The following is a 22,301-nucleotide window of genomic DNA, read 5'->3' as shown; positions in this document are numbered from 1 at the left end:
CGTCTCTTGCCCTCAAGTATGCCAATGTGTGTGTGTGTGTGGGGGGGGGAGGCAGTGTGCTCCCCCCTTCCCTCGCGGCCTGCCCAAAAGCAACACCCCAAAAGACAGCCAATTGCTAGGCAGGCACTTTCTTCTTCTGGCCGGTGAGCCCCTTGAATGTGTGACAGTCCTCGTCCCCCCTTTATGGTTTGGGCTTATGTGAAAACACCAAGGTGAGGCCTGGTTTGCTCTCAACAAGTGAAATCTCACGTTCCCTCGTCCCACTGTGGTGTCCCAGGGTGCACCTGGACAGAGACGTCTCCAGAGGTGTTGTTTTTTTTTTTTGGGGGGGGGGAGTGTTCAGAGGAAGCCTCCCTTCCAGGAGGAGACAGGGTTGAAAGGGAGCCGTTCCTTCCCAGACACCTTCTTTCGCATCTCCTCTGACCCAAAGGTCCCCTTGGTTTATTGCCCTGACAAGCCAGCGGAAATTCCCTCGTGATGTGAAATCCACAAAGCCCTCACTATTCAAGATTGCGTCGGCTGCTTTGTTTTCACCATGAATTTCATGCATATGTGCATACGATTACAGACCAAACACGGAGGAGGCTCCTGCCCCAGTTTAGTGCAGCCAAAGGTCTTGTTATCAAACTGCAGAAACCAGGACTTCCCCCACATCTCTGGCCCAGCGTCTCTTTTCCCCACCTCCTTCAATGCCTGCCTCCTGCTCCAGTTTGCAGGCGCCAGCGGAGGCACCCCTGAAGCAGTCCGGGCACCAGCCCCCCCCCCTCACTTGGCAGCGTCAGTCCTTTCATTTCACCACCCTGCTCCCTTGGCACAGCTGCCCTCTTGGCTCGCAAGCAGCCTCGAAATGTTGCTTTTCTGAGTAATCAGGCTCCAGAGTGCTGCTCAAGAATCGATGCACCATCTTCAGCACTCCCTCTGAGCCAGAGCTCTACTCTGTCCTCGTTTGAGAACTGGGCCTAGAACATGTGCAGAGTGCTCTTCCTTTAACACTGCCTACCCACCACCCCCTGGGTTCAAGATGTCATTTCCAGCCAGGATTGAAACATCCCCTGACAGCTCTCCTTAGGAGGAAGCCTGGGGATTTCACAGATCGCCCGAAACAATTACCAAGGACACAAACTACCCTCACCTGGACGGCCTAGGCGAACCCAGCCTTATCTGGCCACAGAAGCTCAGCAGGGTGGGCCCGGCTAGTCCTTGGACGGGAGACATCAAGGCAGTCCAGGGCTGCAATCCAGAGGCAGGCAATGGCAGAAGCTCCTTTGAATGTTCCTTGAAAACCCAGTGGAGTCCCCATCAAGCCCCCTGCAAGTTGGCAGCTCTTTACATGCACATGCAACACCCCCCCCAAAAAAAGAAACCCTTGGCTTGTCTGCTCTCATAATTCCCACCCACCCCCAAAAAATCTGCAAAGCCAGTGTTCATACAGTGAGAAAAGTAACCAGCCAAATCCCTTAAGATTTAATCTTCAAACTCTCTTGCCTCTAGAGCAAAAGCGAATGAAACCAGACCTTCATATTGCCATTTCTTTCGTGGCTCGACAGCCGCCACGGCACCAACTGGATTCCACACATTCTAATGAACTTGTTTTCTACACCTTCGGTACGGAAGCTATTCCTTCCTCCTTCACAGAAAGGTCCATATTCCTTTCCTTCTGTGACTTAGCGAGCAGTTCTCCTGATGTCAGGTTCATGCTATCAAATCCCATCAGATTATGGTACACGGAGTAAGTGAAAGACATCTAGATCGTATCAGGACAGTATGGCTACAGATATTGTTTTCCTGCTCCCCGTGCCAAAGGAGACATAAGCAGCTTCCTGGGTCTGTCAGGGAGGCACCTGGTCAGGGCTGATTCTTGCATCACTGTGTTGAGTGGCAGAAAAAGACCTGGTGACTTAGTCCTAGCCGAATGTTGCTGAAGACAGAGGAGCCCCTTTTCATTTCACGATTTCAGAACTCTGGCTCTTTATCCATTTTGTTCTCTGGCTGTCATGCCCGTTTGCACAGACAACCAGAGTTCCTCAGAGCAATTCACAGATCAAGCCAACCAGTCAGAAACGTAGGACTTACCTCTGAAGGCCCCAAGGCCCGCCGTGGTGGTAGCTCTGGTAGCCAGCCTGGACTGCGGACCCAGTTTGGTGGAAACTGTGACCACACTCTGAATGTTGCTGAAAGGTGCAGCTGTCACAGCGCCTGGTTTGACAGGCAGGGTAAATGGGCGGCGGAAGGTCCTTCATTGAGATGCTTCTAGGACGACACTCCAAAGCGTATGGAAATGCAGGATACGGTTGAATCCGGAGGTAGTTAGAGCAACTGAGAGACGTCAGCATGGAGAAGATGATGAGGATTCAGCCTTCTGACCACTGCCATGGAAATCCACCTCTTGAGAGGAAGAGTTCTGGGGAACCAGCCACAGCGTCTAAGTCTAGATGCTCTCCAGAAGAAGCCCCCAATTTTCTGCAGTGGAGGTGTGCCACCTCCACCCCTGGTGGCTGGCTAGATCTCTCTGCCGAGGCTGACCATCACTGCTTCCTGCTACCTCTTCAAGGCCCTCCACAGCAGCTTAGTGGAACACAAGTGGTGTCAAGATAATCCAGGCGCTCTCAACTGCTCCCTCCTCCGGGCACATCCTTGACTCCTGTGTCATTAATGTTACAGCTCTATGTATCTAATCTCCTAATTATGTGTTGGGCTCCTCAGACTGGGAGACTCCCATGGGAGGTATTTGCCTTCTCAGGAGTCCACCTTCCGTCTCCTAGCCCCCCTTTCTACAAAAAACAGAACCAACATCCATTGGCATTCCGGAACCAGCCAGATGATTATGAGCCTAAAAGGAAGGATTGGTAACTCCAGAGGCAAATGAGCTTCACAGAGAAGACTAACTGTCAGTTCCAGGATTAAGGGATGAGTCCTTGTCTTCTTAGGGATTAGAACCCGGCAAATACAGGGAGAGAGAGAGAGAGAGTGAGAGAGAGAAGGAGCAGGTGGGCAGTACTTGCACTGGCAAGAAGCAGCAGGATGCCCCTGAGATCAGCTGCTGTTATGCAGCAAGGGAGCCATTTTTCCAGTTGACACCCCAGTGGTTGAGGCTGGTGAGCAGCAATGCAGATGGTGAGGAGATCCTGAGATCACTGCAGACTGGGTGTGGGTGACAACCTGGCACGTGAGATTCAATGTAAGTCGGCACAAGGAGCTTTAAGGGTCAGCTGAGGGGCCTAACCTACCAGGACAAAGATCTGGGGATCCTGGTGGACAGCTCTGTGGGAATACTGTGCACACGTTGAGGGACAGACTCCACAACACGTTTTTTGATGAGTTGTGTCTGGGTTCCAGAGGCCTCAGCGGCTTTCCCCACAGTCCCCCCCCCCTCCCGCAGCTCTGGAGAACATCCTCTTTGAAGCCAACAGGCACCCAAGACAGGGACTTGCCATTTCCCCGTCTGAATCTGGCTTTAAAATGACATGCTGAGAAGCGGCTCTTTGGGTGTATTGGCCGGGGGGGGGAGGGGGGGGATGAGCTGGGACCAGATAACCCAGGTCCTTTTGGCCCTGAGTCAACAACAGTGAAAAGAGCAAATGAGTATACCAGGGGTATGATAGGAGAAGGATTGAAAACCAAACAACCAATATGGGAATTCTTTTACAGAGTTGCAGCAGCTGGGAAAATGTGTACGGGCTTGTCACTATAGATCCAAAAGGATATTGGAGCACTGGGAGGCCTTTGCCGCGTGGCCCCCATTGCACCAGGCCACTGCCCAACATCTGCCTCCGGGCACGCTGGCCCACCTCTTCCTGCTCCTGTGGGGGGGGGGGTACAGGACAACATTAGTGCATAGCATCTCCCCCACATGAGAGCCAGGGCTGTGAGGTTCCACCACACTGTGGGGTGGCAGGGGGCTTTTGTTTATTTAGGATGCAACACCACAGTCAGGAGAACTCTGTCATCTAGAGATGGGCTGTAATTCCAGGAGGACTCCAGGTCCCACCTGTAGGTTGGCATCCCAACCTGGAGACTTGCAAGCAGAGCCCAGGTGAGGGCAGGGCTTGGGGACTGGAGGCATCTCTATGGATACAGTTCCTTAGAATTCACCCTCCAAAGCAGCCCTTTTCTCCAGGGAAATCGATCTCTGTTGTCTGGAGATAGGCTGTAATTCCAGGGGATCTCCAGGACCCCCCTGGAGGCTGGGGAAAGTGGGGTATAAAATCCCATTCTTCTTCTTCTAATGCAACTGAGCCCACCCTCCAAAGCAGCCCTTCTCTCCACAGGAACTGATCTTAGTGATAATCTGTACATCAATGGTGATAGTGGGAGATCTCCAGGTGCTCCCTGGCATGTGGCAACTCTATACCCAACGGGGATTTTTGTTGCTGTTGCCGCTGGAGTAGCAAGGCTTGCGAGGAACGCCATGAGGCTGTGGGCTGCAAGGACAGGATCCAGCCCCTCTGCTAAGGGTGCACGAGCTCCCTCTGGTGGCCCACCTCACAGCAGCTGCACAAATGCTCAGGGCCATTCCGCGCAGTGTTAATGTTGCTGAAGTGTTACCATTGTGTAACGCTATTTATTCTTCATTATTCATGACGTCAGACATAATCTGCAACACTCCTGCAAAAATCGCTTCATTGACCGTTTATGCACTGGAGGTTTCATGCCGGGCTGCAGGCTGGAGTTTTAGTCATGACAGGTTGCCTCACCTCTTCCTGCACCCACACGGGGGAGCATTTGGCCTGGTGCACCTCATCCACCCCCTATCTGATAGGGGGGTGGGGCAGTGAGGTTCCCAATGCATAAATGGTCATTGTAGCGATTTTCGGGGAATCCACAAAAGTGGATTCCCCCTTTTAAAAATCGCTTGACTCTTGAGAACATCCTGTAACACATCCGAAAAAGACATGTGCGTTCTCAATACAGCAGTAGCAAGCATGTCCCTCCCTTATCTCTCTCTTTCCCCCCTTAAACCGGCCAAAGCAACGAATAAGCGATGCTTCTTCGGCTGAAATCCCTCCACAAGCAATTGTCCGTAAAGTTTCCAAGCACAATATAGCCCCCCGTTCGACACTGCCCGCAATTTCAGCCAGAAATAGCCCTGGGGGGGAGGGGGATTTTTTTTTTTTTTACTTTCAGAGCATGTAAATGAGTAAGCGCCAGCTCCTAAGCCAGTGAAAATGGTCTTTCTGATACATCGAATGAACGATGATGCTTCCCCTCCATATTCAGCATGATCACATCACTTCAAGGGTTTCTCAACAGTATAAAGGTTTAGAGTCAAGGAAAAAAAATAGCCTTTGGGAAAAAGCTCCGTCTCATGGGCTGGGTGGAGGGGGAAGGATTCCTGCTTCCCAGGCGGAGGGAGGCCTGGGTCCACCACACCAACCCACCACCATGGCAGCAAGTGGGCAGTGGTCTGCCTGAAAAGACACCGGCCAAGGCTGATGCAGATGTGACACCTGGAGTCTGGGTCCCTTTCAGTGCCGGGCCTCAGGTGCTCAGATTCAGGAGCACAGCTCCAAGGCAGCCTTAGCCCCCGGGACGCAGACCCCTTGGTCTTGCAGGAAGCTTAAGCAGTGAGTTTCCCTTTCAGGGACAGCTGACTCCAGTCATCTATGGTAGCAATCCCCAACCTGTGGGCCGCAGACCACATGTGGTCCATCGACTAATTGGAGGTGGGCCGCGAAGGACGCCTACTCCCCCCCCCCCGGCCCTTTACAACACACTTTGGGTGTCATTGTCTCGTTGCAGAGAAACAAGCTCCGGGTTCCCATTGATTTGTCATTGTCATGAGTTAAAATTTCCATGAAAATAAAGTGTTCCTTATATTCATTGTTGTAGCGTGTCTGTATCTTATTTTGAAGGGATGTTTAAACATTACCATAGCGATCAGAGAGCGTTAGGGCAGTGGCTGAGAGTAGAGGAGTAAACTACCCCCCCCCACCGGGCCTCAGTAAAATTGTCAAGCGTTGAGTGGTCCCCGGTGATAAAAAGGTTGGGGACCACTGATCTATGGAACTCTTTGCAGACGCATTTGGGTAATTACCTATGGATGAAAAATTATTAGACTAGTTATGGATATGTGTGTGTTTTTAAGTGGAAGGGGCATTTCTTTTCCATAGCTTGATACGAAGTAAAGTCATCACCTCCTGGGCATTCAGAGGCGTGGGCTGCATCCACAAATGCATTCGCTTGCTCTCCCCCTGCTGCATTCATTGATCCAAAGTATGATCCGAGAATTCCATTTTTGAGGCGTCTCATTTAAAAACACCAAGATTTGGGAAAGGAACAGGTCTGATAAATGAACAGAAGAATGAAGTCACATCTTCTTGTAAAATACTAAGTTTTATTTTGGGAAAGGAATTAAGAATTTATCAGGGTGAAATAAAATGGAAACGGATTTGAACAATCTGGAGAAGACTGATATTAGACTTGCAGCTATAGGCATTTATTATTTATTGTCAGGAGATAAGGGAGATACAATCGATGCGTTAAAGACTTGCAGATCTATAAAATAAATTATTATATCAAGAAAGTAGAATCAGAAAATAGGAATTTGTTCTTAAAAGTCCTCTTTTGGGGCTTACCAAATTGAAACTTGTCTAGCAGGGAACCAGTGTATTGGCAGTTGGACACAGGTCCAAAGTCACTGGTTCCCTGGAGCATCATGTCCCAAAAAGCTCCTTCCTCTGGAAGCCAACATCAACAGTGTCTGGCAGAGGTCCACCTACCATTTCCAATTTGTGTCACTGTTAAGGCTATCAAGAGCCTCTTGTGGCGCAGAGTGGTAAGGCAGCAGACATGCAATCTGAAAGCTGCATGAGGCTGGGAGTTCAATCCTAGCAGCCGGCTCAAGGTCGACTCAGCCTTCCATCCTTCCGAGGTCGGTAAAATGAGTACCCAGCTTGCTGGGAGGTAAGCGGTAATGACCGGGGAAGGCACTGGCAAACCACCCCGTATTGAGTCTGCCATGAAAACGCTGGAGGGCATCACCCCAAGGGTCAGACATGACTCGGTGCTTGCACGGGGGATACCTTTACCTTTTAAGGCTATCAACTTTGGGGCTGTGATGGGAGGGGCAAGAGGTCTTCCAGAATTACAGGTGATCTCCGGCATCCTGGTGTCTGATTTCTGGGAGATGATGGCAGCTTTGAACTGCAGACTCAGGGGCATCACATTTCTAGTGAGCTCCCTCCCCAGGTCCCACCTCCAAATCTCCAATAATAGCCCCACTGGAATTAGGCCACCCTAGTCAGCTAAGATGGATGGGGGCAGGGGGGGGGGGGCTTTGTGAACCTGCAAGCACCTGGGGCATTTTGAGAGACGGTTCTGAGCTGAGCGCGCGCACACACCCCAGAATGGCTGCCACAGAAGGCAAAGGCAACCCCCAAAAGGCTGCCTCAGTTGGCATAGCCCCACAGAAACCCTCCACCCTCAACATCTCTGGGGAAGCAGGAAATCTTAAAGGGGGAAATAGAACCACACTGGCCACCTGCTTCCTGAGAGGCTCAGCTGGTTCCAAGGGAAACACTGGTGGATGCCAGGGCACCCATGGGCACCACGATGGGGAACTTCCCTCTACAGGGACGGCATCTCCGTGAGCTCATGGGGCATCCCTCTCGGCCTTCCTTCTGCTCTTCTAAGGGCAGGCAAGTTCACACAAGCACCCTGGCCAAGAATAGCAACTGGTGGGCCCAACGATTTGGCGGGTTAAGAAGCACATTCATGCCAGGTGAGTCTTAGTTTCGGCAACATTTGTGAGCAACCTGGATGTTCTGTGGGAATAGGATAAAGGGGGGTGGGAGGGGAGGGACCAGGACCAAAGGGGGCTGATGATCCAGCAGCTGGTCTTGTTGAGAACAGTCAGAAGGGGAGACAGAGAGGAGACTCAGTTCTAGCGATGCAGATCCTGGACAGAGAGCAGGAGCGAAGCAGTTGCCCCACAGATCAACATTCAGTCCAAGGGAGGTTTTCTGTCCACCTTTCGAACAGGGATGAAGCAAGAACTGCTTGAAGCCTCCCATGAGGAAAACCTCTGAATCAAGAGAAGGCCCACTAATTCAGTGCACATCTAAATGCTTTGACTCTGAAGTCAGTTTGTTTACCCTTGCTTCTATGGTCATGACTGACTCTTAGTAATTAATTCCTCTTGTTCCTCACTGAAGTAGCATGTTCATAGAATTGAAAAAGGACCCCTGAAGAACTGCAAAAGTAGAAGAGCCCTCTGGAGAGAGGATGGCTCTACCTGTTCACACCCCTGGACCTCCAAGGCACAGAGCAAGGAAAGGACAGCACAAGCACAGGCTGATCGGATCCCTGCTTGGCAGAATCGAAAACAGGATTTTCCCCCCTTTCTTCTCCCATGGTGAAAAGAAATGAAGAGTTTATATAACCTCACACTAATACAAGTGTTTTAATTGGATGGGTCTTTCTCAACCAGCTGAATCAAGCCCAAATCGCTACAGGCTTCTCTGATTTGGACTACTTAAACTAATGGGGATTTTGATCCAGCTTGGATAAGGTTGAAAAATGCCATAATCAGCATTGATGCGAGGGGTTTGGGGCCTATCGGAGCTGAATCACGCATCCCTAGTCCCCACAGTCCACAACACGAGACACCTGGGAGGGCCTCATCAGCTATGCTCCCGCCCCGCTCCTTTCAGCACCAGTAAGGGGAAAGGGACAGCACACTGGGGAGGGATGCCAGGCATTTCCCCTACTGCGGCTTATGAGAGCAGCCAGCCAAAGCCCTTTCTTCACTGGGGAAAGCGGGCAGGACTAAAGGGCTGAACTCCTCAGTCTGCAGCCCCAGTCCCTACGGGAACACCCCAGTCTTATGCAGAGTTACTCCAGTCCAACCCCTTGATTCCTGTGAATTTACATGGGTGAAACTGTGTAAATTAACTATCAGGGACCCAACACAAACTTCCATTGTCCTGCAGAATTTGGCATTTGGGGTGCTTGGGGGTGCCTGTAGAGAGGGGATGGAACGGAAGGTTGGGCCTTGGAAAGAAAAAAGTGCGGAACACTGTGTGTGTGTGTGTGTGTGTGTGTGTGTGTGTGTTACTCCCTGCCCCTGGACTGTTCACCCGTTATGGAGGGCCAGTGCTGGTCCTTTATCCCAAAGGCCCTCCTGGTCTCACTGCCAGTCCTGGTACTCAGCTGCCTGGGATCATGACAGCTGCTGATTCTGCCCTTCAAAGGTGGAGGGGATGCGGATGCAGTTCTTGACGGTGGATCTGCCGCAATTCTGGTGGAATGAAATAATTGAATACACTTTAAAATACTGCAGCCAGATTCTCAGAGCAGCTGTGATACTCAGTAGGAAATGCTCAGTAACCAAACAGGGCCTCCTCAGCGCAAGTGCACAGGACACTGGAGTCTGCAAGAGCCTCAACCTACAACGTTTGCAGAGTGCAAAGGATTGCCTCAGTTTCTTCCCTCCCCTGTAAACAAAAAAATGAAAATAAAACAGTGCATAATATGGCAGAGAATGGTGGGGTATCTCCAGCAGAGACACCAATGTCTGCTCTGGAATTAGAGTTAACCAGAACTACAGGACAGGCTAGGATGCTGCTTGCCAAGTTAATCCTGCTGGTGACTTCAGACTCCAGTATGGGCAGCAATCCAGTCTCGATAGTAGGTCACCCGCGTGTAGACTCCTGGCTTGTTGGGCTTGGCACATTCGGCCCCCCAGCTGACGATGCCGACAAGGTACCACCTATCCCTTGCATCAGGAGTCACCAACGGGCCGCCAGAGTCACCCTAGCAGAGAAATAAAAACATGTTTAGGTTCTGCAGAAAGGAAACACAAGATTATAACGTTGTAAGTCGAGGAACTTGGGATTCTGCATCTACATCAATCATACAAACTGGGAGAGTTCTCAGATTTCACAGAGATCACGCATACCTTGAAACACTTCTTTGCAACCAAAGAGTTGCAACTTTTGCTTTGTTAAAAAAGAAAAGAAAGATGCAAGTCTCAGGAAGAAGATTCCTGTCCACTAATGACATCCTGTGGTTAAAAAGGATGGCAGGACATGCTGCCTTGACTATAAGGACAAGAAAAGGAAGGGGGAAAACGATGTAAAGACTCATTAACATTTCAAAAGGAATACACGGAAATAATACAGTGATTCAAAATTTCAGATCAGAAAAACAGCACAAGAGAGGGTTTAAATTCCAAACACAGAACTCTAAGCACAAATCTGATCCAAAGTCTTCGTGTTGGCATCCAAGTATCTGGCATAAGGTAAAGGTAAAGGTATCCCCTGTGCAAGCACCGAGTCATGTCTGACCCTCCAGTGTTTTCATGGCAGACTCAATACGGGGTGGTTTGCCAGTGCCTTCCCCAGTCATTACCGTTTACCCCCCAGCAAGCTGGGTACTCATTTCACCGACCTCAGAAGGATGGAAGGCTGAGTCAACCTTGAGCCGGCTGCTGGGATCGAACTCCCAGCCTCATGGGCAAAGCTTTCAGACGGCTGCCTTACCACTCTGCGCCACAAGAGGCTCATAGTATCTGGCATAGGAGCTTTGTAAACAGGAAACTAGCCGGTTCTAACAAATTTTTCCCCCATCATAAGCGTGGAAGTTTCTGCTGGAATAAATTATGTTACTCTTGGAAGATCAGGGCCGCCCTATGGGAGTGATTGGAGTGGCAGTAGCAAATGCCAACAGAGCCCTCTTTCTCCCTCCCCTCTAGAATGGGTTGGTCCTCGGGGTGGGTGGTAGGCTAGAGCTGTGTAGAGACATCGTAATCCATCCTTTGTGTGCCTCGTGGTTTTGGTTTTTGAACTTCCTTGTAAGCTAGATGGCAAGTGAACAGCAGACATTAACAGGAGAACCTCAACCTTCTATGAGGGAACATGTAAGCACTAATGGATGCATCTACCATGACACTGAGCAACGGTTGAACCAGATAACATCAGATTGACTCTCAAAGGGAGCTCAAAAATTGACAAATACCTGCGTCCAAGGACTTTCACTCCTTTCCTGGAACATTATGGGCTGGGCAAGCAAGTTAAGGGACCAATCCACTTATAAATTTCTTTCTAGTTTTGATATAATCGTGGTGCAGGAATCATGGCTTTTAAACCCAATTACCATGAATGGTTATGCCACATACACACTAGCGGCTCTAGCCTCTACTCATGGCAGAGCCAAAGGCGGGTTGGGGATTTTGATTGCTACATCATTGAACGCAGTAGTTAGCCAACTTCCCTCTTATTCACAAATGGCTATGGCTATTAGCATTTCCTGGTTGTCAATGTCTATATGCCTCCCGGTAAGACCAATGCCCAACTGGATAAAGATTGGGAGGGCCTGGAAACATATATACTAGAATTGATAAACCCCTGTCCAACAACATATATAATTGTAGGAGGTGACTTTAATGCTAGAACTGTACCAGATGACAATAAGCTTTATGTTAACTATAAATCCAATGAACCTCATGACGAATATAGGGTGCTGCCTTATATTAGATGCTCTAAAGACCTTACATGTAATTACGCAGGATTCCTTCTGACCCAAATGCTAAACCGAATGGATCTATGTATGTTAAATGGCTCAGTAAAAGGGGATCACCCAGCTGAATTTACATACTGGATGGGGGACAGAAGAAGTGTAATAGATTATATCATGGTATCAAAAAATTTTGTCCAGTGCATAAGATCATTCAAGGTAGCGTCCTTTTATGATAGTGATCATTTGCCTTTGAAAATGGTATTTAATCCCCCCATAGCCAACCTGGGGTTAAACAGAAGAACTAATGGACCCACAGATTCTGAAATCAAGATATGCCCAGTTAGATGGAATGCCAACATAAATAAAACCATGGCAGATTTGTTAGACTCTCATGCTTTTAGAGATATGTCACAGAGATTCTTAAACTGTGAACAGATAGATACTGGCATAATGGTCTTTGAACAACTGGTTGGAGAAGTACAGATGGCCCTAAAAAGTCTGAATATAAACCAGAAGCAGTTGGCAAGCAATCTGTCTAAACCTTGGTACGACAGAGAATGTAGGCAATGTAAGAATTCCCTAAGAGCTAAACATAGAGAGTATAGACATAACCCTACACAAAACCTATGGGAAGAACTAAAGGAAAAGAAATTTTATTACAAAGCATTAATTAAACGCAAAAAGTTAGAGGATACATACAAAACATGGGAGCTGCTAAGGCACGCAATTAAACAAAATAACACAATTCTGGAGACTAGTTTCTGGTTGCACAAGTAAATCCTATCCAAGTTCAACCATACTACCAGAGATTTGGGGAAAATACTATCAAGAACTTTATGCGGCTCTGGACATCACTGAAACATGCCAAGTAAACTCAGGAAGTCTGGATAATCTTCCCCTATGGCCTACTGTTCAACTTTCTGAGATCAAAAATTTGATAGGCCGGGTAAGGCAGGTGGATTTGATTTAGTCCCCCTGGACCTAATTAAAAGAAATGCAGAATAGTGGGCACCGGTATTGGCCAATTTATTCACGATAATTGATAAGACAGGGAAAATTCCAAAGGGTTGGGAGGTGGCAATCATTGTACCCATACATGAAAAAAGGGAATCTGAATGACCCAGCCAATTATAGACCGATAAGTCTACTAAGAGTAAAAAGCAAACTCTACGCAAAACATCTTCAGTGGAAACTTCGGGATTGGCTGGACCAGAATAATTTTCTGGCAGACGAACAAGGAGGATTTAGAGAGGGTTGTTCAACACGAGATCACTGTACAATACTTGATCATCTCATAGTTAAATACTCTTCCAGCTCTATGGCAACCCTGTATGCAGCTTTTGTTGATTTGAAATCGGCTTTTGACTCTGTGTCAAGGGAATTACTATGGGAGAAATTAGATAAGACTAACATAGATAAGCATCTTCTGTTTTTGATACGTGCTATGTATGAAAATACTACCATCAGAATTAAGTGTAATGCCTATGGTCATCTGACTAATTCTATTAAAGCACTTAGGGGAGTTAAGTAGGGTTGTGTTTTATCACCTCTACTGTTTAACATCTTTATAAATGATATGGTTGAACACTATTTCAGAATAGCGAATTACATCCTCCCAGATTAGCTAACAAACATATCTCGCTACTGCTCTATGAAGATGACGCTGTCCTGTTATCAAGAACGCCAAATGGAATGAGAAGGGCCTTGGTTCTACTGGCTACTTATTGCCGATTGAACCAGCTAGAGGTCAATCATTCAAAAACAAAGATTATGTTTTTTGGTAACAAGCCTAAAACATATACATGGCATCTCAATTCATCACCCATAGAACAGGTCAGATTTTACAAACATCTGGGAGTACTATTCCAATCAAATGGCCGTAGAAACTCCCATATATCATATATTTCCTCAAATGCCCAGAGAAGCTCAGGTGCCATTCAGAAATTCTTCTGGCACAAAGGTGGGCGTAATGTTCCCGCAGCCCTTAAGCTGTTCAAGGCAAAACCTCTAGCACAGATGATGTATGGGGCCCCATTGTGTATAAATGCCAATATTTCCAGCCTAGAAAAGACCCAGGCTAAATTTTTAAGATCCCTGCTCCAAGTACCAACCAGCATTTCCAACGCTGCAATCCGGGTGAAAACAGGAATATATTCTGTCCAGACCAGAATATGGATATGTACGTCCATGTACTGGTTAAAATTGTTTTTTTCCACAAAGGGTTCACTTTACCTAATGATGTCTGAATCATTGGTTGTGCCATGGATATCCACTCTTGAGAAAAAACTTTGTTCATGTGGTCTATCCAAACAGTTAATACTGTCTGTGGGTTTCAACCGAGCAAAGGAAACGATCAAACAAAGAATCCTAGATATCCATCGCCAACAGGATTTCAATCAAGTGAAAAATCCACTTTTTCCAATGCCTCCACTTAATAATTTGAGGCCATTACCTTATTTATCTTGTTTTGTCAGAACATAGGAGATCATTTACTCTCTTATGATATAACATGCTCCCATACGCTTTTAGGGAAGGCTTATTCAAAAAAATACCCATCTGTGATCGTTTATGCATCTGCCAGGATGGGAGCATGGAGACATCTGAACATGTATTACTCCAATGTAGGCTATACGATCAATTCAGGGGAGAACTTATACCTTCCCTACAGAATAAGCCCAACTCAGAGGCAATCATAGACATGTTGTCAGACAAAAGCACAGAAATAACTTCTGTTGTGGCCAGATTTGCTTGGAGAGCTATCAAAACAAAGAAGAGCTGGCTGGATTTGGAGCAACTTAGGTAGAGATAGTCTCAATTGCTTGAGATAATGCTTGTGAGTTTTAAAATCAGAATGATTCTTATAGCTGGAATGTTTTTATATTTTATAATATTTTAGTTATCAATTATTCTTTTATCTTGTTAATGCCAGATGTTTTTATGTATCTTGTAATTTGACTACTGGTCTGGTACCGTTATAATAAAGACTATGGCAACGAATCAACGCATATTCGTTGCAACATGTGCTTTTTTTTTTTTTTTAAACCTGTGCTTAAAGGGAAAGGGGCTTTTCTGGAGCATGATAACAACTGCCCATTGGCTGTTCTGTTTGATTGACGGCCAGGGGCGGGAACAAGCACAGAAAAAAATCGCTTCCTTTCTAGCAATTCCTGCGAGACCGGAAACCTGTGGGGAACGAATGAAACACTACTGGATTCCACTACAAATGCAGGTATGCGGAACACCGAGATTCCACTATTTAAAATAGTGAAAGCAATTGGCAACATTGGTCCTTGTGTGGAATGGCCCTTTTTATTTTGATCTTTGTGGATATCCTGTCTTCAGAGCTCATTACTTTCCCTTTACTGTTTCTGTGGGTTTTTAAAGAGTGATTTTCTTCCATTCCCCCCCCCTTTTTTTTGCTCAGAAGGCAAAGGTAATTCCCTTGGATATTCCCCCAAACTTTGCTGCAAAGCAAGTTCAAAAGACTGGGGAAAAGGGGGGAAACCTGGAAGCACCATGATACCTCCTGCCAGCACTGAGCCTGGGGCTGGTCACCTGTGCAGAAGTGGCAATATGAAGGGCTTATATCTAGAATGATGAGAGGGGACCACTGCCCCAGTGCCAGGACAGGCTTTGTATAGGACCTTGCAATGGACTGTTTGAATGTGTGACCTTCAGCCCTTTCCCCCGGCTCTCTTTTGCATCCTTCAACTTACTTGGCAAGCATCGCTCCCCCCTTCCAGGTATCCAGCACACAGCATCCCAGGGGAAATGACGTGATCGTACACTTCCACCCTGTTGCAAATCTTGTTGCCTATGATCTTCACTTTTGTTTCACGAAGCTCACCAACGCTGGGACCTGATTTCAAAAAGAGCAATGCATTAGAGAGGACAAGCAAATCCATGTGGTGATTCACACAAGGCACACCCAGCACACCATGCATCTCTCATCCTAGGCACACAGAACACCATGGATCGCTCATGAACAGACACAATACATGGCACTAATCCATTCCTACATAGACTGGCCAGTCTCTATTGCTCAGGTAGTACTTTTCCTCAATTTGGGGATATCAGAACTTTCTCAGTCAGACAGCTGCCCCAAATTCCATATTGCTCCTCTGGATACTTCCACCGCCTCTTGGGGGGGTGTACTGCCCACTTTGGGAACCCCTAATTTAAAGTTAGATTCAAATGGGTAGCCGTGTTGGTCTGAAGTAGCACAATAAAATCAGAGTCCAGGAGCACCTTTAAGACCAACACAGATTTATTCAGGGCGTGAGCTTTCGAGGGCAAGCACTCTTCGTCAGACTATGAACTCAGACTATGTTATATCAGAATGGATTTTTGCTATATATTCCCACGGTCATGCAAGGAGTTCATAGTCTGAAGGAGAGTGTTTGCATTCGAAAGCTCACGCCCTGAATAAATAAAGTTATTGATCCACCTGACAGAATTAGGATCCATACCACATTTTACCAACTTGTCAATAAGAATATCATCTGGAACCTTATCAAAAGCTTTACTGAAATCCAGATAAACTATGTCCATGGCATTCCCCTGATCCAGCAAAGTAGTCACTTTCTCGAAGAAAGAAATAAGATTGGTCTGACATGACTTGTTCTTGAGAAACCCATGCTGGGTCTTAGAAATCACAGCTCTCAGTTCCAGCTGCTCAAGGACCGAGTGTTTGATTATTTGTTCCAAAATTTTGCCAGCTACAGATGTCAAGCTGACGGGTCGATAGTTACCTGGATCCTCCTTTTTCCCTATCTTGAAGAGGGGGACAACATTTGCCCTCCTCCAATCATCTGGCACCTCACCTGTTCTCCAAGAAGTGTCAAAAATAATGGACAGAGGTTCAGAGATTACATCTGCAAGTTCTTTTAGTACCCTTAGAGGCAGTTCATCTGGCCCAGAAGACTTTGTTTCATTTGAAGAAACTAGGTGTTTGTGGACTGCTCCAACAGTGATCCTAGGCCACCATTCCCATTCCTCATGTTGTGTTACATTTTTGCCACATTGAGCACTATTTCCCTGGGACTGGTCACCTGACGTTGTACAGAGAATTCCTCACCATCATCCACCAGGGCTCCCCACCCTGTGACGAAGCACGTTGTGTTGTCTGGGAAGACTTGTCTGGCCTCTGGGAGGCAGACACGATGCACATCAGCCGTGAACTTCACTGGGGGAGTGATCTGAGCAACTGCAATGTCATATTCATGGCTCATGACATTATCTGCGTAGTTTTCATGAACGATGATCTGGCGAAGACGCCTCTTCATTGTGGGGGGCTTCAAACGGGCTCCAAAGCTAGTCGTCCAGCTATTAACATCCTTGAACCTGTAAGACATTGGAAAGCATAGAGTATATCAACAACATATTGGTAGCATTTCCTTTTAGTCTCAGCCGTTCTTTTTTCTTTTTTAAATATATATTTTAATTTTCATAAAGATAAAAATATAGAAACAGAACAGATAATATAAGTTGTTAATACAAAGAAAGATAGATTATGCTCTTCATTTGTTACACTTATGTCCCCTTTTAGTGTCCCCTTTTAGTTTATCTTCTTAAATAATTCAGATAAGGGCCCCATTGTTCTTGAAACACCTCTTCTGTTTTTCCATTAACTATCAGTGTCAGTTTGGCCATCTTTGCAAAGTCCGCTAGTTTGTTCAGCCAGCCTTTTATCGAAGGTAATTCTTGTGTTTTCCATTTCTTGGCCAGAACTAGTCTTGCACTTGTATGAGACGTTTTGTCCCCAACAACAGACCTCAGCTGTGATGACCCTCAGTGCCAACAAGCATCGACTGGACTCACTTTTAAAAATGCTGCCCGAGAGCCGGACCCTCTTCTTCTTTACCGTGACCCACGATTTTACTCTTTCTTTCTGTTAAGGGGAAAGTGTCTCATTTTCAGACCATCTACCTCAGGGGTCCACCAGCGTGCTTGCCAAGGGGTTTTAGGAAATAGGTGCAGCTAAGCCTTCTGATTGGCTAGTGGAGATTTTATTGTTTGTGCCGATTTTTAAAAACAGCAGCTGCCACTACAGCATGAGAATCTTCATTGTGTGACTGAAGCGAAGATGCTGCAGCCATTTTGTACCTGTGCCGACCACACCATGCAGGCTCCAGGTCTACACAGACAACAATCTCTCTAGCAAAGTCTGTTCTCAGGGGGGGGGGGGCATCAGCAAGGACTTGCACACAGATCTGATGCCGTTCCTTTTCAGAGGAGGAAGACCTCAAGTGCATCGGTGCAGACAGAAATCCTCACCCTCTGAAGCAATGAGCTGCAGTCACCAGCCAGCGGTCACTGATCAAGCTTGCCCCACAGCGGTGGACCCCCTTCAGCTGCAGGCTGGCTTGCCAAGGCCACTCCCCTTCCTCGGCAACGTTTCCGCCGTAAATCCGTTCCACAGATTTGTCGATTCGTGTCCCGCAGCCTGCCAAAATGAAAAGGAAATAGAGTCAAGTTAATTTTCAGAATATTCAGGAAATTTTTAACTGTTTTAATTGTGTTTTTACTGATTTTAAATCCTTGTCCATTGTTCCTCTATATATTTGTGAAACAGCCTGGGGGGTGGAAGCTGGCTGCACCCTGATTGGCCCTGCCCCTGCAGCTCCCACCCTCCATCCCTGGACTCTAGCCCCTTTGCTCTTGACCTGCTAGGCTGGGCCTGCTAATGAGGGCCTCTTGGCCTGCTAAGCAGGGCCTGCTAATGAGGGCCTCCCAGCCTGCTGACTGCTAAGGAGCTCTGTCCTGGGCCTGCTAACAAGCTGGCCAGCTCCTGCCCTCCCCACTTGATCCTGCTGCAAGCTGCGGCCCAAAACCACCTTAAGCTGCCTGGCTGTGGGCAAGGGGAGGGGACCCATTCAAGGCCGGGAGGGGAGGCCATACAAATCAAAGAAGTTTCCGTAAAAGGGAAACAGAGGAAAAGTATTTTTCGCAAATGTTTATACAACGCTTAATGTATAAATAGAGCAAAGAAATATATGACTATTTAGAAAAGGAAGTAGCCTTCTTCCACAGTTCTACAAAATTACTTTTAAACCTGCTTGTTTTATTTAAGTTTCAAGAAAAGGGGGACTGGAGCAGATCAGTAGGAGGTTTTCCTTGTTGGAAGAAAGGGTGCAGCCCTAAGATTTCCAAATCCTACTTCAATCCATGCTCAGAAGAGCCTGAATTCTTAAGTGGGGGGGGGGGGCAGTAGGAGACTGCAGTGGATGAGGGGAGTAACTCTGTACATTCTCAGAGGTACTTTGCTTTATGATTTAGCACTAGTTTGAAAACAAATTCTTGGACTCAGATTCCCGGTGAGATCTCACCGGCACTAAGCAAGGGAGCCATCCCAGATTCCAGAGGACCCCCATAGAGGGCAGAATGTCCAGCACAGGCCTGAAGGCAGACGGGTTGGGGGATTCCAACTGGCAATCCTACAATCCCGAGGAGAGGGAAAACCTTTCCCTTGTTGCAAGCAACAGACAAAGAGTGTGCAAATCAAGAGACAACACCGCTTGGTGCAAACCATAACTGAACACCAAGAGCCAACTCTAAAATCCAGTTAAACCTTCCCATTGTTATTCTGCAATTAGTGAATGAATAAACCACAATCCTTAATAAGTGCTTCCAGTGAAGGGATGATGCAACAGACAGGGCAGGGGTTGATTGGCAGCCAGATAAGGGACAGGATGAGCCTTGAAGAACCTCTGGATCCCACACCTGATCCAATGGCTGCTCTTCCCCAGGTCAGAGCAATGTTGGGAGGGGCCGGTTGTCAAAGAAGAAGGCAGAAGGAGAACCCTCTGGTTGCCTGCCACTTTCCCCTCACTTGGGATTTCAAAGCCAGACAACCATTCTGAAGGTTCTTAGGCTATATAAACAAGCTCAGTTCTTGTTCACATTTGTTGACTAGATAGATCCTTAACCTGGGAGCATATAAGCTCTGCCCACAAGTTACAGTGAACTCGTACACAATCCATGTACAGTGTCTACTTGATTGTTCTTTGATGGGAAATGAATGAGTTAACAGAACACACAAGATACTCACTGACAGCCAGGTTGCATACATGAGTGAAACTCTCAAGTCATCAGGGATTAAGATATGTGGATAGCTCTGCCCTTGTGCATTTCTCCGGGCAGACAGAGAGGTCAAAGGCTAGCTATGCAAAGAGTGTGTAATCAAAATGTACTGAATAAAGGCTGGGGTCCGGAGGAAGAGAAGAGAAGAAGATTCCCTTTTCTCCAGCTACCTGTGTTGTGTGTGTGCTTTCATCCCTACAGTTCTTTGTTGAGTAAATCTCATCTTACAGTCAAGGCACGCACATATGAACAGGTGATGCCAGCTTCACACTGATTCAGGTAGTGGCCCCCAGTTTCATCTGCAATGTGAAGAGCATGCGTTGGCTCCTTCTTACAAATGAATGTAGATGTATTCATGCACAGGGCAGGATGCATTCACTGTAACACGTGAACACAAGTAGCGTGTGATTTTCTTGTTGGTTTTGCTCATAACAGGTTATACAAGGGTGGGTAATGGGCTGCCTTTGACCTCATCAGCTCCCGGCCAACTCAAGATCCTTCGAGTCTAGAGGCAGTCAGTCCCCGTGGCATCACAGGAGCACACGGAGCTGCCTTAGGCTGAAGCAGACCACGGGTCCATCAAGGTCAAGTATGGTCTGCTCAGGGGTGGTCAAACTGCGGCCCTCCAGATGTCCATGGACTACAATTCCCATGAGCATTCGCTGGCAGGGGCTCCTGGGGATTGTAGTCCATGGACATCTGGAAGGCCGCAGTTTGACTACCCCTGGCTCAGACTGACAGGGGCTCCCCAGGGTCTCAGGCAGGAGTCTTTTCATATTGCCTCCTACCTGGTTCTTTTTAACTGGAGAGGCTGCCATGGATTGGACATGGGACCTGCTGCATGACAAGCAGAGGCTCTGCCACTGAGCCCTTATCCCTCATTGAATCGCAGAGGGCACAGGACCCCAGGAAACTCTTCTGTTCAAGCCCTAGGCAAATGTACCTTTACCTATCATAGAATCATAAAACCATAATGTTGGGAGGAGTCCTACAAGCTATCTACTCTAGCCCCTTGCAGGATCAGCCTAAAGTATCCAGGATAATTATCTGTCTAGCCGCTGCTTAAAGTCCGCCAGTGAGGGGGGGCTCACCACCTCAGACATCCCATTCCACGGCTGATTGTGAAAAATTTGTTCCCGATTATCTAGCAGGTACCATTCTACAAATAGTTTAAAGTGATTCTATCCTTTGGTCCTATCCTCTGCTGCCAATAACAACCGTTCGCTGCCCTCCTCCAAGTGACAACCTTTCTAATACTTAAAGACAGCAATCCTGTCCCCTCTCAACTTCTTCTTCTCTAGGCTGAACATTCCCAAATCCCCCAGCCTTTCCTTGCTTGGTCCCCAGGTCCCAGATCATCCCCGTTGCTCTCCTCTGCACCTTCTCAATTTTGTCCACGTCCTTTTTGGAGTGAGGCCTCCAGAACTTCACATAAGACTCCAGGTGGGGGGGGGGGTGACAAATAAGATATATAGCAGAACTATAACCTCTTGCAGTTTTGATGTGATGCCTCTGTTGATGCAGCCCAAGACTGCATTTACCTTCTTTACCACCACATCACACCGTCTGCTCACATTTAGCTTACAGTCCACAAGTACCTGAAGATCTCATTCACACACACTGCTACCCAGAACTGTGTCTCCCATCCAGGAGGCATGTTTTTCAGTTTTGTGATCCAGATGTAGAACTCTGCACTTCTCCTGATCGAATGGCATCTTGTTCTCATTGGCCCACTTTTCCAGCAAGTTCAGATATCTTGGAACTCTATCTTCTGTAGTGTTTGCTACTCCTCCCAATTTGGTGTCATCTGCAAATTTTATGAGAAGTTCCTCCATCCTCTCATTCAGATCGCTGATAAAAATTTTGAAAAGTACTGGACCCAGGATTGAGCCCTGTGGCACCCCACTGCTCACCTCCGTCCAATCTGATGAAACACCACTGACAACTACTCTTTGGGTGTGGTTTTCTAACCAGTTTCCTATCTACCTAACCATCCGAAAATCCAGTCTACATTCCTCCAGTTTACCCATGAGAACATCATGGGGAATCTTGTCAAAAGCCTTACTAAAATCCAGATAAACTATATCAGTTGAGTTTCCATGATCAAGTAAATCCATCACTCAGTCAAAGAAGGAAAACGTTTGGTTTCCTGCAAGCCAGTTTGCAGAAAAATCTGTTTATTATTATTATTATTATTATTGAATTTATTTCCTGCCACTCCCTTGCGGCTCGTGGCGGGTTACAACAGTATAAAACCCCATAAAATACATTAAAACCAATTAACATGTCAATAGTTAATGACTACCTGGCAAGAGCGGCTAATCAACTACCCATTCCCCCCCTAGCAAGTGGAGAGGGGATACTGATGGTACTCGTGTCTAATCCCAATCCTCAGGTCCCGGGGGGGCGTAGATGTTAAGCCTGGTCTCAACCGTAAACCTGGCGGAAGAGCTCCGTCTTGCAGGCCCTGCGGAATGATGGAAGGTCCCACAGGGCCTGCAGCTCTCCCGGGAGCTCATTCCACCAGGCAGGGGCCAGGACCGAGAAGGCCCTGGCCCTGGTCGAGGCCAGGCGTGCTTCCCTAGGGCCGGGGACGACCAATAGATTTTTCTCCCGCAGAACGTAAAGCTCTACGGGGGGCATAGGGCTATAAGCGGTCCCTCAGGTATGTGGGTCCCAACTCGCGTAAAGCCTTGAAGGTTAAAACCAAAACCTTGAACCGGATCCGGGCAGCAATTGGCAACCAGTGCAGCTGCCTCAGC

At 47.4% G+C, this 22,301-nt stretch overlaps 2 protein-coding genes across 2 annotated transcripts in view; both read right to left on the bottom strand.

Annotated features, from left to right (window-relative positions):
* The window catches only part of LOC143820175 (transmembrane protease serine 11C-like), a 50,584-nt gene extending 48,344 nt beyond the window's left edge, over window positions 1–2,240 (bottom strand). Inside the window, exon 1 of the mRNA XM_077302642.1 lies at window positions 2,074–2,240. Within this exon, the coding sequence (XP_077158757.1) occupies window positions 2,074–2,240 (167 nt within the window). The remainder of the gene's footprint in view (window positions 1–2,073) is intronic.
* Window positions 2,241–6,326: 4,086 nt separating this feature from the next.
* LOC143820686 (transmembrane protease serine 11A-like) overlaps window positions 6,327–22,301 on the bottom strand; it is a 58,066-nt gene continuing 42,091 nt past the window's right edge. Inside the window, exons 9-12 of the mRNA XM_077303771.1 lie at window positions 17,734–17,902; window positions 16,535–16,800; window positions 15,174–15,316; window positions 6,327–9,753 (exon numbers count right to left, since the gene is read on the bottom strand). Of these exons, the coding sequence (XP_077159886.1) occupies window positions 9,592–9,753; window positions 15,174–15,316; window positions 16,535–16,800; window positions 17,734–17,902 (740 nt within the window). The 3' untranslated portion in view covers window positions 6,327–9,591. The remainder of the gene's footprint in view (window positions 9,754–15,173; window positions 15,317–16,534; window positions 16,801–17,733; window positions 17,903–22,301) is intronic.

This window comes from Paroedura picta, chromosome 11 (genome assembly GCF_049243985.1).
Source record: "Paroedura picta isolate Pp20150507F chromosome 11, Ppicta_v3.0, whole genome shotgun sequence".
In the NCBI taxonomy this organism is placed as follows: Eukaryota; Metazoa; Chordata; class Lepidosauria; order Squamata; family Gekkonidae; genus Paroedura; species Paroedura picta.
The sequence above is the reverse complement of the archived record's forward strand: the minus strand, read 5'-3'. Positions and strand labels throughout refer to the sequence as shown.